The sequence below is a fragment of the Eurosta solidaginis genome, chromosome 5, assembly GCF_040869045.1.
Source record: "Eurosta solidaginis isolate ZX-2024a chromosome 5, ASM4086904v1, whole genome shotgun sequence".
In the NCBI taxonomy this organism is placed as follows: domain Eukaryota; kingdom Metazoa; phylum Arthropoda; class Insecta; order Diptera; family Tephritidae; genus Eurosta; species Eurosta solidaginis.
The window spans coordinates 105,810,011-105,822,962 of NC_090323.1; the positions used below are offsets into that span (position 1 = coordinate 105,810,011).

General features: G+C 38.6%; 1 protein-coding gene across 4 annotated transcripts in view; it reads right to left on the bottom strand.

Annotated features, from left to right (window-relative positions):
- kto (kohtalo) overlaps nt 1–12,952 on the bottom strand; it is a 693,872-nt gene that overhangs the window by 161,839 nt on the left and 519,081 nt on the right. For 3 of the 4 annotated variants that reach the window (XM_067791816.1, XM_067791814.1, XM_067791813.1), the window contains exon 9: nt 7,290–7,506. The exons of the other annotated variant lie outside the window; for it this stretch is intronic. In XM_067791816.1, coding sequence (XP_067647917.1) covers nt 7,290–7,506 — 217 coding nt within the window. The remainder of the gene's footprint in view (nt 1–7,289; nt 7,507–12,952) is intronic. 4 annotated transcript variants of the gene reach the window in all.

A 12,952-nucleotide genomic window follows, 5' to 3' on the forward strand; every position in this document is an offset into this window, starting at 1 on the left:
GAAATTTTTCCAACGGTCAAATTTAGACATACGGAAAAATTTGTCAACGATATAACAGACCCGAATGATCAGCAAGAAATTGTAGCTGCCGAGCATAATCGGGCACATCGAGCGGCCCAAGAGAATGTAAAAGAAATATTGGAGGACTATTTTTCCTCCAAAATTGGAGAGAAAAGCCAAACAATTTACCTCTAGCAGCCACGTATGCTCTCAGGCAAAGTACGATCGCCATCCAAAAAAGCAACTTATTGCTCAGACGCCCATTCCCATATATTGTGGAGAGATCCTTCACATCGACATATTTTCAACAGGCTCCAAGTATTTCTTAACTTGCATTGACAAGTTTTCAAAGTTTGCTATAGTACAGTCCTTAATGTCCAGGACAATAGTAGACGTAAAGCCACAGCTTCTCCAGCTACTCAACATGTCTTCAGGTACAAAAACCATTTACTGTGACAATGAAAAGTCACTGAATTCTCATAGCACCAAATCTATGCTAAAAAATCATTTTAATATTGACATCGCGAATGCTCCACCCCTTCACAGTACATCAAGTGGTCAGGTGGAGCCGTTCCATAGGACATTGATGGAAATATCGCAATGCCTCAAACTCCATACAAATATGGATGACATTGAAGAAATAATCCTTTCAGTCAGGCAAAGAGGATGAATTAGTAACATCTCGCCTAAAGAACGCAAAAGATAAGGAGCTGGAAATGCATAATAGAAATCGACAAGATAGGGAGTTTGCGGTGGGCGAGAAGGTATTAGTTAAAAACAAGAGAAGACTAGGAAATAAACTGAGGCCTCTCTACACTGAAGAGAAGGTTGAAAAAGATCTCGGCACTGCGGTGCGTATAAGAGGAAGGAGGGTCCATAAGGACAACTTTCGCACAAGCTAAGTGACCTATGCCGTTACTAATAGACATTTATTTGTTTTAGGATTTTCTTGATATTTTTTACAATGTTATCGACATCGTTGACGACAGGACGGATAATGGACTACACTAACGCAAAGTACATCCCAGTGGTAGTTGAAGACATTGTATCTAGCGAGGATGTTAGTCATTTACAACTATGTGAAAACCGTCCCACAATATCTAGAAGAAGCATTCTCAAAAATGATTGGTAGCATAAATGGAGTGTTTGCAGACCCTAATGAAGCACTACGATACAACACAAACGTAGTGGCAACGATTCGCACTACAAACGAAGACCCCGTGTATTCAAGGATATACCCGTACTCATTAGGCGTCTCGGATTTCGTAAACAAAGAAATTCAAGAACTGCTAGCAAACGGCATTATTCGGCCATCCAGGTCACCATATAATAATCCCATATGGATTGTTAAAAAGGCCTTGACAAAACTGGGCAAGAAAAGAAGCGGATGGTTATTGATTTTCGAAAGCTTAACGAAAAAACTATCAGCGATAAATATCCAATCCCGGATATCACGGGAATTTCATCAAATCTAGGTGGAAGTAAATTTTTTACTACCCTTGATTTGAAATCTGGGTTCCATCATATCAACCTGCTGGAACGGGACAGAGAAAAAACAGCATTTTCTGTAAAAAATGGAACGTATGAATTTTGTAGATTGCCATTCGGTCTTAAGAATGCTCCCAGCATTTTTCAGAGAGCAATAGATGATGTGTTGAGAGAACACATAGGAAGCAAATGTTTTGTCTATATGGATGATGTCATTTTATTTTCCAAAGACGAAGAACAGCATTTGGGTGATATGGAAGTGATTTTAAGAAGTTTATTCGAAGCCAACATGAGAGTGTCAGCTGAAAAATCAAAATTTTTCAGAACCGAAGTGGAATTCTTGGGTTTTTTAGTTTCACAGGGCGGAATCAAGACGTGACCGGATAAAGTGAATGCCATTCGAAATTTGCAGGAGCCCACTACTCTGAGGGGGCTAAGATCATTTTTGAGTTTAGCGGGGTACTGCCGCAGTTTCATTAAGGATTTCGCTAAAATAGCGAAGCCACTTTCAAGTATAATGAGGGGTGAATATGGCCGAGTTACTGCGTCACAGTCGAAAAAAATCGAAATCGATTTGACTGAGGGACAGAAAAAAGCCTTCACTACCTTAAAGGAAATATTAGCATCAGAGGAGGTGACACTAACCTACCCTGATTTTAATAAACCGTTGGAGTTAACCACGGACGCGTCGTCGCACGCAATAGGTGCTGTCCAGTCACAAGAGGGGAAGCCTATAATAATGATATCCCGTACTTTGACCAGTAGTGAGGAACATTTTACAACAAACGAAAGAGAGCTGTTGGCCATCGTTTGGGCACTTAAAACCCTTAGAAACTACGTGTACGGCGTAACAGATCTTACGGTTCATACAGATCATCAACCGCTTACTTTTGCGGTTTCAGACAGAAACCCAAACTCAAAAATTAAAAGATGGAAAGCGTTCACAGACGAATGTAACGCGAAACTCATTTACAAACCGGGTAAAGAGAATGTAGTCGCGGATGCATTGTCTAGGCAGCACATGAACGCCCTGGATAATATGATACTGAAACAATCCATAGCGAAGTTTCGTCAACTAACACGATTGAAAGAACTCATAGACCAGTGAACTGCTTTCGTAATCAGATACTAGTCGAAGGAGGTACAGAACAGGGAAAGAGAACGTTTATAATTTTTGGAAAAAAAACCAGGCACCTAATTTCGTATAAGAGTAAAGAAGATTTAATAAGCCTCCTACAAGAAGCGGCAATATATTGCGACTTACATACACTAGCACAATTTCAGGACAAACTGGTTGAACTTTTTTCAACGGTCAAATTTAGACATACGGAAAAATTTGTCAACGATATAACAGACCCGAATGAGCAGCAAGAAATTGTAGCTGCCGAACATAATCGGGCACATCGAGCGGCCCAAGAGAATATAAAACAAATATTGGAAAACTAGTGTTTCCCCAAAATGGAGAGAAAAGCCAAACAATTTACCTCTAACAGCCACGTATGCTCTCAGGCAAAGTACGATCGCCATCCAAAAAAGCAACTTATTGCTCAGACGCCCATTCCCATATATTGTGAAGAGATCCTCCACATCGACATATTTTCAACGGGCTCCAAGTATTTCTTAACTTGCATTGACAAGTTTTCAAAGTTTGCTATAGTACAGTCCTTAAAGTCCAGGACAATAGTAGACGTAAAGCCACAGCTTCTCCAGCTACTCAACACGTTTTCAGGTACAAAAACCATTTACTGTGACAATGAAAAGTCACTGAATTCTCATAGCATCAAATCTATGCTAAAAAATCATTTTAATATTGACATCGCGAATGCCCCACCCCTTCACAGTACATCAAATGGTCAGGTGGAGCGATTCCATAGGACATTGATGGAAATATCGCGATGCCTCAAACTCGATACAAATATGGATGACATTGAAGAAATAATCCTTTTGGCCACAATCAAATACAATAGGTCCATTCAAACGGTAACAAAAATGAAACCTATTACAATTTTTCAGTCAGGCAAAGAGGATGAACTAGTAACATCTCGCCTAAAGAACGCACAAGATAAGGAGCTGGAAATGCATAATAGAAATCGACAAGATAGGGAGTTTGCGGTGGGCGAGAAGGTATTAGTTAAAAATAAGACAAGACTAGGAAATAAACTGACGCCTCTCTACACTGAAGAGGAGTTTGAAAAAGATCTCGGCACTGCGGTGCTTATAAGAGGGAGGAGGGTCCATAAGGGCAACCTTCGCACAAGCTAAGTGACCTATGCCGTTACTAACAGACATTTATTTGTTTTAGGATTTTCTTGATATTTTTTACAATGTTATCGACATCGTTGACGACAGGACGGATAATGGACTACACTAACGCAAAGTACATCTCAGTGGTAGATGGAGACATTATAATCTGGGAAAATTTCGGACACATCAAGCATATCACCAACCTAACTCTTTACGAACTGCTACGAGACGAAACGTTTAACGCCACATATCATTTCCCCCAATCACACATGAAGAAAATATTACACGCAGACATAAGCCAAATATATACTTCTACGACTGATAAATACTCACCATAGGCAAGCGAGAAGTTTAGACGCTCTCGGGACATTATTAAAATATATTACAGGCACTCCTGACCACGATGATTTCGACAGACTAAGTAGCACAGGGGAACAGTTAATCGACTCACAGGACAGGCAGTTCATTATTAATACGGAGGTACAGAAGGAAATTAACAGCCTTATTATCACAGTGAATAAGATTCTAAAACAAGCAAAACAAAGAGAAATAGATACAGGTTACCTTTAAGACATTCTTATGGCCAGAAATAGGGCAATGATAATGGAATTAGATAACTTGATCACATCCATTACTTTCGCTATAATTGGAACACACAAGTGCAATAAAGCACACAAGTGCAATAAAAATTAACTTATACATGTTGCATTATATCGAATAGTGAAAAGGCCTGCATTCGCTACTTAGAAGTCAGCACTGAACTGCAGACCACATCTGAATTATATGGAAAACTCTCCACTTTTCATTGGCCGCATAAGTGAAATTTGCGTTTTTTGTAAGGCTAGGAAGTGGCCAAATGAAACACCAGGTATATGCTGTAGTAAGAGTCATGTCAAATTAAGTGATATCGGTGAGCCTCCTCCAGCAATCAAAGCGCTGCTTACAGGAGAGCGTACGTCGTCCAGTCATTTTAAACAAAATATAAGAAAATACAATGGTTGTTTGACTATGATTTCATTTGGCGTTAATGAAATTAGAGAAGGTAATTTCATGCCAACTTTCAAAATACATGGACAAGTGTACCATATTATTGGAAGTTTATTACCACTGCCCAACATGGTTCCACAATTTTTACAAATATATTTTTCTTCCCAAGAGGAGCAGCTTTCGTTACGCCAAAATGCAGCACCTACTCTTCAAAGAGATATTTTGAAATTAATTCAAGAAATTCTGCTTGAAAATAATGTGATGTTTAAGTTTTATGACTTCTATGAAGCGTATGCCATCTAATTCGAATAACTATGGGGTTGTAATCCATGTCGACAAAGGCCCTGTTAATGAACACCGTGGTCAATATAATGCCCCGACTACAGGCCAGGTCGCAGTATTGATAGTTGGCGAAAATGCTGGTCCCCGCCATATTGTGCTACAGTCCCACGATAACACTCTCCATCGTGTGTCAGAAATGCATCCTACATATGACCCCTTGCAATACCCTATCATATCTTTAAATGTTGAGGACGTACCCCACCCGTAAACTTCTCCAAGCAATGGGGCACCCAACCCACAAAGAACAGTTTCATGTATGCAATTTTATGCATATAAAATTATGATTAGAGAAAATAGTTTTAATGCGCTTCATAGATATGGATATCTCTATAACCGATACTGCTAAACTGATGCCCAAAAGGGTGAATTTTATAAGAGCACACCAAAAGACGTTGCGTGCAAATAGTTCTATACATCTAAGGGATGCTGTTAACGAGGATTGCAATCCTGAAAATATTGGTCAGTTAGTAATTTTGCCGTCTTCATTTACTGGATCCCTCGATATTTGCATGAACACACACAAGGCCTCCTCTTATATGTCCGTGATTATGGAAGGCCTGACTTATTTATAACATTCTCATGCAATCCAGAGTGGAGTGAAATCAAAAACGAATTGTTTCCTAATCAACAACCAATTTAGCGCCATGACACTGTGTCAAGAGTATTCCATATCATGAGTTTAATTACAAAACAAGATAAAGAAAGGTTTACCTCACGCGAATATGTATTTTAATTTGGCTAATAGATAAAATTCTTCCCGATGACATGGATCGCATTATATCAGCGGAAATTCCAAATATAGACGAAGATCTGTGTGGGGTTAATAATTTATCATCGCCCTGCATGTTGAATAGACGATGCTCAAAACGATACCCACGCGAGATCCAACAGCATACGCAGACCGGGGAAGATGGATATCCAAAATATAGACGAAGGTCTTCAGCGGACGGTGGCTATACCCATGTACTTTCTAATGGGATAACGCCGACAACTGATGGATCGTTCCATATTGCTCCGTTCTTTCCAGATGTTTCTCCGCTTACATAAATGTAGAGTACTGTCATTCAGTGCAAGCAATAAAATATATTTGTAAGTATGTCAACAAATGTAGCGACATTTTTCGTTCAAGATAATAAGGACGAAGTGCAAAATTTTTTGAATGGCAGATATTTAAGCACATCAGAAGGTATTTTGAGATCACTAGGGTTTTCGATTCATGAGCAATTTCCAACGGTTGTACATCTATCTGTTTACTTAGAAAATGGACAAAGGGTTTATGGTATTGCACGAACCACTACAAACCACATTGACAGCATTTTTTCCCATTTTGTTGAGTTGACGATTTTGCAAAGACTTTGCTTTACTCCGAAGTACCCGCCTATTACACTTGGACTAATACAATTATAATAAATAAGTCACAAGGACAAACATTTAGTTATGTTGGCGTAGACCTTCGTAGTGAAGTGTTTTCTCACGGTCAACTGTATGTCGCTATTTCAAGAACTCAAGAAGCACAGAACCAAAGTTTTCTCATTCCTGGAAATGATAATAAAACAAAGAACGTTATAAGTTTTTAATTAATGAAAAAACGTACCTTATTTTATGTATTAATTTTTTACGTTCTACAATCCAATTTCGACTGTTGAGTGGAATAGCACCCTATTCAGAATTGTTTTCAAAAACGTCCTACCTGGGAATTTGACTCAAAAATGCCCTACCGCGAAATTTGATTGAAGAACGCCCTATTTCAAAATTTGTTTCATCTCGGTATAAATTCAATACATTTTGAGCTGAGATACATTCTGAGATGGGGCGTTCTTTCATCAAATTCTGAGATAGGGCGTTTTCGAAAAAAAATTCTGATGTAGGGTGTTGAAAAGAGTTTTGAGGTGGGGCGTTTTTGAAAAGCGTTTTGAAATAGAGTGATATTAGACTCAGCAGTCGATTTACTTAAGTACCTAATATTATTTGAATTATCTTATTGCGTTTTGTTTTCTTTCAAAGTTGTTCATTAATAAATCGTTTATAACGATAACGAATTTAAAAGTGTTTGCATTTCATACAACAGAGGGTATTACACTATTATCTTCGTAGCAGAAAAAATACATGACATATGTATGTGTATCTCTTCTTTTAAACTATACCCAAATAGCAAAAACTCAATAGATATACTTTTTGCGGCGTAACGAAGTAAGCCGGGTACTTCCTAGTAATAAATAAATAAATACCCTGTTGAGCGAAGAATTGCTGTTGCTGTTGAATCGGATGATACTGGTTTTGTCCTATCCATTGTTGATGTTGACCCTGTCCACTTATTGGAGAAACGGCTCTTAAGTACCCTACTTGGGTATTCTGAGTATTGCCAAGCTGTTGTAAGTTGCCATGCAGTTGTTGCTGCATCATTGCTCCAGAGTTCTGTTGAAGCTGTTGATTGGAGCTAAATTGCTGAAATCATACGGAATAAGGAATAAGGATAAAATATAGGTTTGGTTGAACCTTAATGACGTTATGCTACACCTCATGTTTTTAGAAATTTCACCCGCCCAACGCTTTTATTTAATTGTCTGATCAACGCCCTAGATTGATGAGGAGTGTGATGACTAGTACCTAGGACCTGCCCAATTATTTTATAGCTCTTAGTATTATTATTACTTAATGTAAGTATTATTTTAAATAAGACCGTTTAACTTAAAAATGTTTCTTAATTATTTGATTTTCAAGTTGTTAGTCTTTATTTAATTGACTATTATTTCTCATTCTATTTAGTTCATTTAGTGACTCATTATTACAAGGACTCTTTCCTGGCAATTTGTTACAAACTAAGTTCTGAATACATAATCCTTTCAAAGACTTTACTCGACTCGGCGCCTCGTATGCTTGTCCATCCTCGAACTCAAAAGTATTTTGATGTCACTTCTACCGGACTGTATGTAATATTTGTTCCAAATATGAGCCATATCTCACTACAAATACGAGTATTTTTAATATCTCGATCCTTGCCGCACCTAGCGGGTTTTTTCATAAATCATTTATATTTCCGTATGTAATATGTGTTCCAAATATGAGCCAAATCGGACCACAAATACGATTTTTTTGAATATCTCGATCCTTATGTGTTCCAAATATGAGCCAAATCGGACCACAAATACGATTTTTGAAATATTTCGATCCATGCGTCACCTATCGAAGTTTTTGCATTTTCATCGGGTTCTGAACTATATTCCAAGTTTCAAGTTTGTAGGTTATCGGGAAGTTACTTAAATGTTAATTAAAAAATTCGTTTGCAACTGCCGGCCGGCCTACTGGAGGGTTCCACATTCACAATATGAAAAATTGCATTGCTTAATTAAATAATGGAATACAAATTCATAGGTGCACAAATGTTAAAGCATTTAAATGAAAACTATGCATAAATATAAAACTATCAAAGTAATTTTTTCAAAGAAACAGCAAAAATGTAAAATAATAATAATTCGCTTCATACGTTACAAACTTAAAGAAATTTTTTACAATTTCTTACTTATTATCCAAACAATACGCATTGGGCATGTGGGTGGCTCTGGTTTCGAAATTTTAAATAACAAAAAAGAACACAACAAGCTAAAGACACTAATATTATTTTAAAATGAAGCAAATATCTTTGAATTCACTATTCATTTTTATTTATTTCAGTACAATGATATTTTATGTATTTTTAAATAGCTTAAACTTGCATTTTATTTTTAACTTGCTCACACTGCAAAAACCAATTAATACCATAACCTCAATTTTGAAGCTATTCTTAAAGAGTACAGTTCGAAGACAACAAAAACAAATATACCTTTTAAAAGGCTGTTCTAATAAGAGATACTAACGACGCATGTGGTGACATGCTTCCCAAGGCAGTCGGTTCTATGTACGGAGCGACTCAGGATTTTTCCCGACCAATTACTGTCATTTCAGTGTAACCCCACTTAATTTGTTGCGTCCCTACCACAAATTGTTATCCTCCCAGCAGCTCCTTGCAGCGGGACTGCTCCATATTCTCTTGCTCCGGGAAGGTATCGAATCCAATACGGATCCGTCTCCTAACAGAGATCTTCTTTGAGTACTAATAAAATTAGTGCACTTAGTCATAAGCCATAAAATTGTGTCTAAATGTGTACTTAGTCAAGTACAGAAAAATACTATCAGTGATTAGCACATAAAATAGAAAATACACATAAATAAGATTTCGGCATAAGATCTTATTTCTACTCATATTTCTTATTATTATTATATTTTGAAATTAAATAGTAATGTTCATTAATATTTCTTTGTTTGTAATATAACATTGTTGAAATCTCGATATATCTTAAATTTTATCTTTTGAGTTGTATATTTATATATCTTTTATATTATGCAGTCGACCATAGTTTGTCGTCGACTTTAAATAATAAATAAATAACTAAATAAAATAAAAAAAAATATGAGTGCCTCGCAACACATATGTCCCATACATATATTGTTACGAATATTAGCAAGAAAATCAACTGTTTGTGTAAAGGCTATTTTGCATTATTAAATATTGGAGTTATTTATTCAACAGCTTAGTGATTCGAATTTAGAAGAAGGTTGCAAATAAGAGGATTTGCGGTAAATTCGTTACAATTGGTGTCAGAAGAGGAATTGTTGAATTAGTTCCGAGAGCAACAAGGACATGGCAAAGTGGAGTGAATTGAAGATCCAGCAACTGAAGAAGGAGTTGGAGAGCCGTGGATTGAATACAACCGGCATTAAACCCGAACTTCAGGCACGACTACGAAAGGAAATGGAACTAGAGGGAACTAACGTGGAAGAGTATGTCTTTCCTCTTGATGGCGAGGAGACAACAACAAAAATTGAAGAGAAAAACGAAACATCGCAGACAGTTACGAGCACAGACTTGAAAACGATTTTGGCTGCAATATCTGTACAAACATCAAAAGTGGCATCCCAACTGGAATCGCAGGAGAACCGTATAACATCCAAGATGGAATCCCAAGAGACACGAATAACATCAAAGATCGAAGCACAAGAAACGCGTATTTCAGAAATGTCGTCGCAAATTTCATCTCAACTGGAAGAACAGAAGACATATATGGCATCTCAACTGGAAGAACAGAAGACATATATGACATCTCAGTTGGCTGAGCAGTTGAAAGCACAGGAGGCCTGCATATCCTCGCAGCTGGAGGCGCAGGAGAAAAGGGTATCATCAAAACTGGATGCGCAGGATGCAAAAATGGCTCAATTTCAGGCAGAAGTAGATGATTTAAAAGGTCGTATGGAGCAGTTACAACTAAATCGCCCAGCTGTTTCAGCAAGCAATCCAAGGTAAAAACCTCCTTTGACGGTTCTTTTCCTTTCCAGGTTTTTAACCTACAGTTTGACAAGACCGCAGCTGTGAACAACTGGAATGCTGAAGATAAAGTTGCTGCACTGTTCATGGCATTGAAAGGGCCTGCAGCTGAGATTTTACAAACCATTCCAGAGGGCGAACGGAACTGTTATGAAGCATTGATGGGTGCTCTAGAGAGACGATACGGAACTGAGCACAGGAGACAGATATACCAAATGGAGTTACTGAACCGCTTCCAGAAGCCTGGTGAGACATTACAAGAGTTTGCGTCAGATGTTGAAAGGCTGGCACATATAGCGAATGCGGACGCACCCGTGGAATACACTGAAAGGATAAAGATTCAGAGCTTTATACATGGCATACGGGACGTCGAAACAAAGCGAGCTACATACGCAAACCCAAAGCCAACATTCGCAGAAACGGTATCACATGCTCTGATTCAGGAAACAGCGTCGCTTCTGTGTAAGCCAGTTTTCAAAGCACGCCGTGTGGAAGTAGAAAGGTCAGAGTGAGTAGACGCAATATTGGAGGCGCTGAAAGGATTGCAAAAGCGGAGTGAAAGAGTTATCAAATGCTTCAAATGCGGGAAGCCCGGTCACATTGCACGTCATTGCGATCTTGATCCTAGTGAATTCAATAGCATGGGTCTTAATAACAAAGATGGAAGGGATGAGCAAGAGCGAGTAAGATGTAGAGATCGAGAGTTGGCCCCAGCTATTGAATGTCGTGTGATACCTATCTCGCAAACTGGAAGGAAATCGAGCAGTCTTACCGTCAAAGGAAATGTGGATGACAAGGAGCGTGTACTGACTGTAGATACGGGCGCATCTCATTCTTTAATCCGATCCGATTTGGTCAACAGGAGAGTAAAGCCATTACCTGGAGAAAGATTGCGTACGGTCAGTGGCGAGTATAACCAAGTCCAAGAAGAATTGGTATGTGAGGTATTAGTTGGAAAGGTCATGGTTCTACACAAATTCATTGTGGCGGAGATAGTTGATGAAGTCATATTGGGAGTGGACCTCTTAGTTGACCATGACATCAGGCTCGATATGCGGAGAAAGAGTATGCGCTACAAGAACCAGCATACCACTTAGCTTCAGTTTGGAAAAGGGGTTCAGCAGTAATCGAGTACTGGTGGAGAAGAGTCGACAAAGACCACGAAAGTCACAAGTAACATTTTATGGAACGAATGGGACAAACAAAACAAAATCAAAGATACCTGCGAGAGAAACACTGGCATCGGCAAACCCGAACGAGCGCACCAAAAGGAAGGAAACAATTTTCCAGAAAGAATGCGACGGTAGTTTCAAGCCGGGGCGCACTACTGTTGTGAAACGTGGGAACGATACTGATTATGTGAAACCAATCCGTCAAGCGCAAGCTCTACGAAATAGTTCATTGGCCAAACAACAGAGTGTGAAAGAACGGCCCAGGGTAATGAGTAGAAAGATGAAACACAGGTACGACAAGGAAAATAGTTCGGAAGGGAGAGTTGGTACTGCTATACAACCCTCACCAGCGGAAAGGTGTTCCATCCAAATATCGGTGCAGTTGGGAAGGTCCGTACAGAGTTGTGAAGAGGATCAGTGATGTGATCTACCGCATCCAAACAATTGGGAAACCACGAAAAAGAAGGGTGGTTCATTTGGAGAGGCTAGCAGCGGTTAGATCGAGAGATTTGTCTGATCGGGACGATCACACTTAGGAGGAGGGCAGTGAAGACCCCTAGAAATATCAACGAGGAAACCAAACACTATAAAATGCAGCAACAGAAGAGGAGCGACAATCAGTTGGATTTAAGACGCTATCTAGCGAGCAATAGCAGTATTATTGTGAAAATAAGTTTAGTGGTGTTATTGTGAAGTACTTTAATAAAGGCCATTTTGCATTATTAAATATTGGAGTTATTTATTCAACAGTTTAGTGATTCGAACTTAGCAGAAGGTTGCAAATAAGAGGATTTGCAGTAAATTCATTACAAATGATATTGCTGAATATAAACTGATTTCATAGTCGCTTTAATTCAGTAGAACACATTGATTTGATTTCGTGTGTAATACACTGTATACTTCGTTTATTATCGGTTTTACTTTAGCTCTGTATTCAGTTTAGTTTCGTGTACATCGTTGTGTTGCTAACATCAGAAGACTGACATGACTTTATTCATTTTATTGCACTGTTAGTCTTACTTATTCCAATTAGTGTTTTCGTGCAACACAGTTGACTTTCTTGCTCAATAAGACAATTGAGCACTGGACTGCTTCATGGTTTATGAGCGGTTATTCATTTTACGAAGCATGACTATGTAAATGTGTTATATCCACTACTAAGTGCTTGATATTCTTTGTTTGCATACGCACTAATACTCATTTTTTGGTTAGTCCACTAATAACCTTAAACTCCTGCGAAGACAGTCACCTTGTAGTGGTGCAGGGGCTTATGGCGATCGCAGGTGAAACTAGTTGGTCAGATGGGAGCGGTGCAACCGACTCTCCTGACAGATGTGGTCGAATGCGATCGGTAACCAGG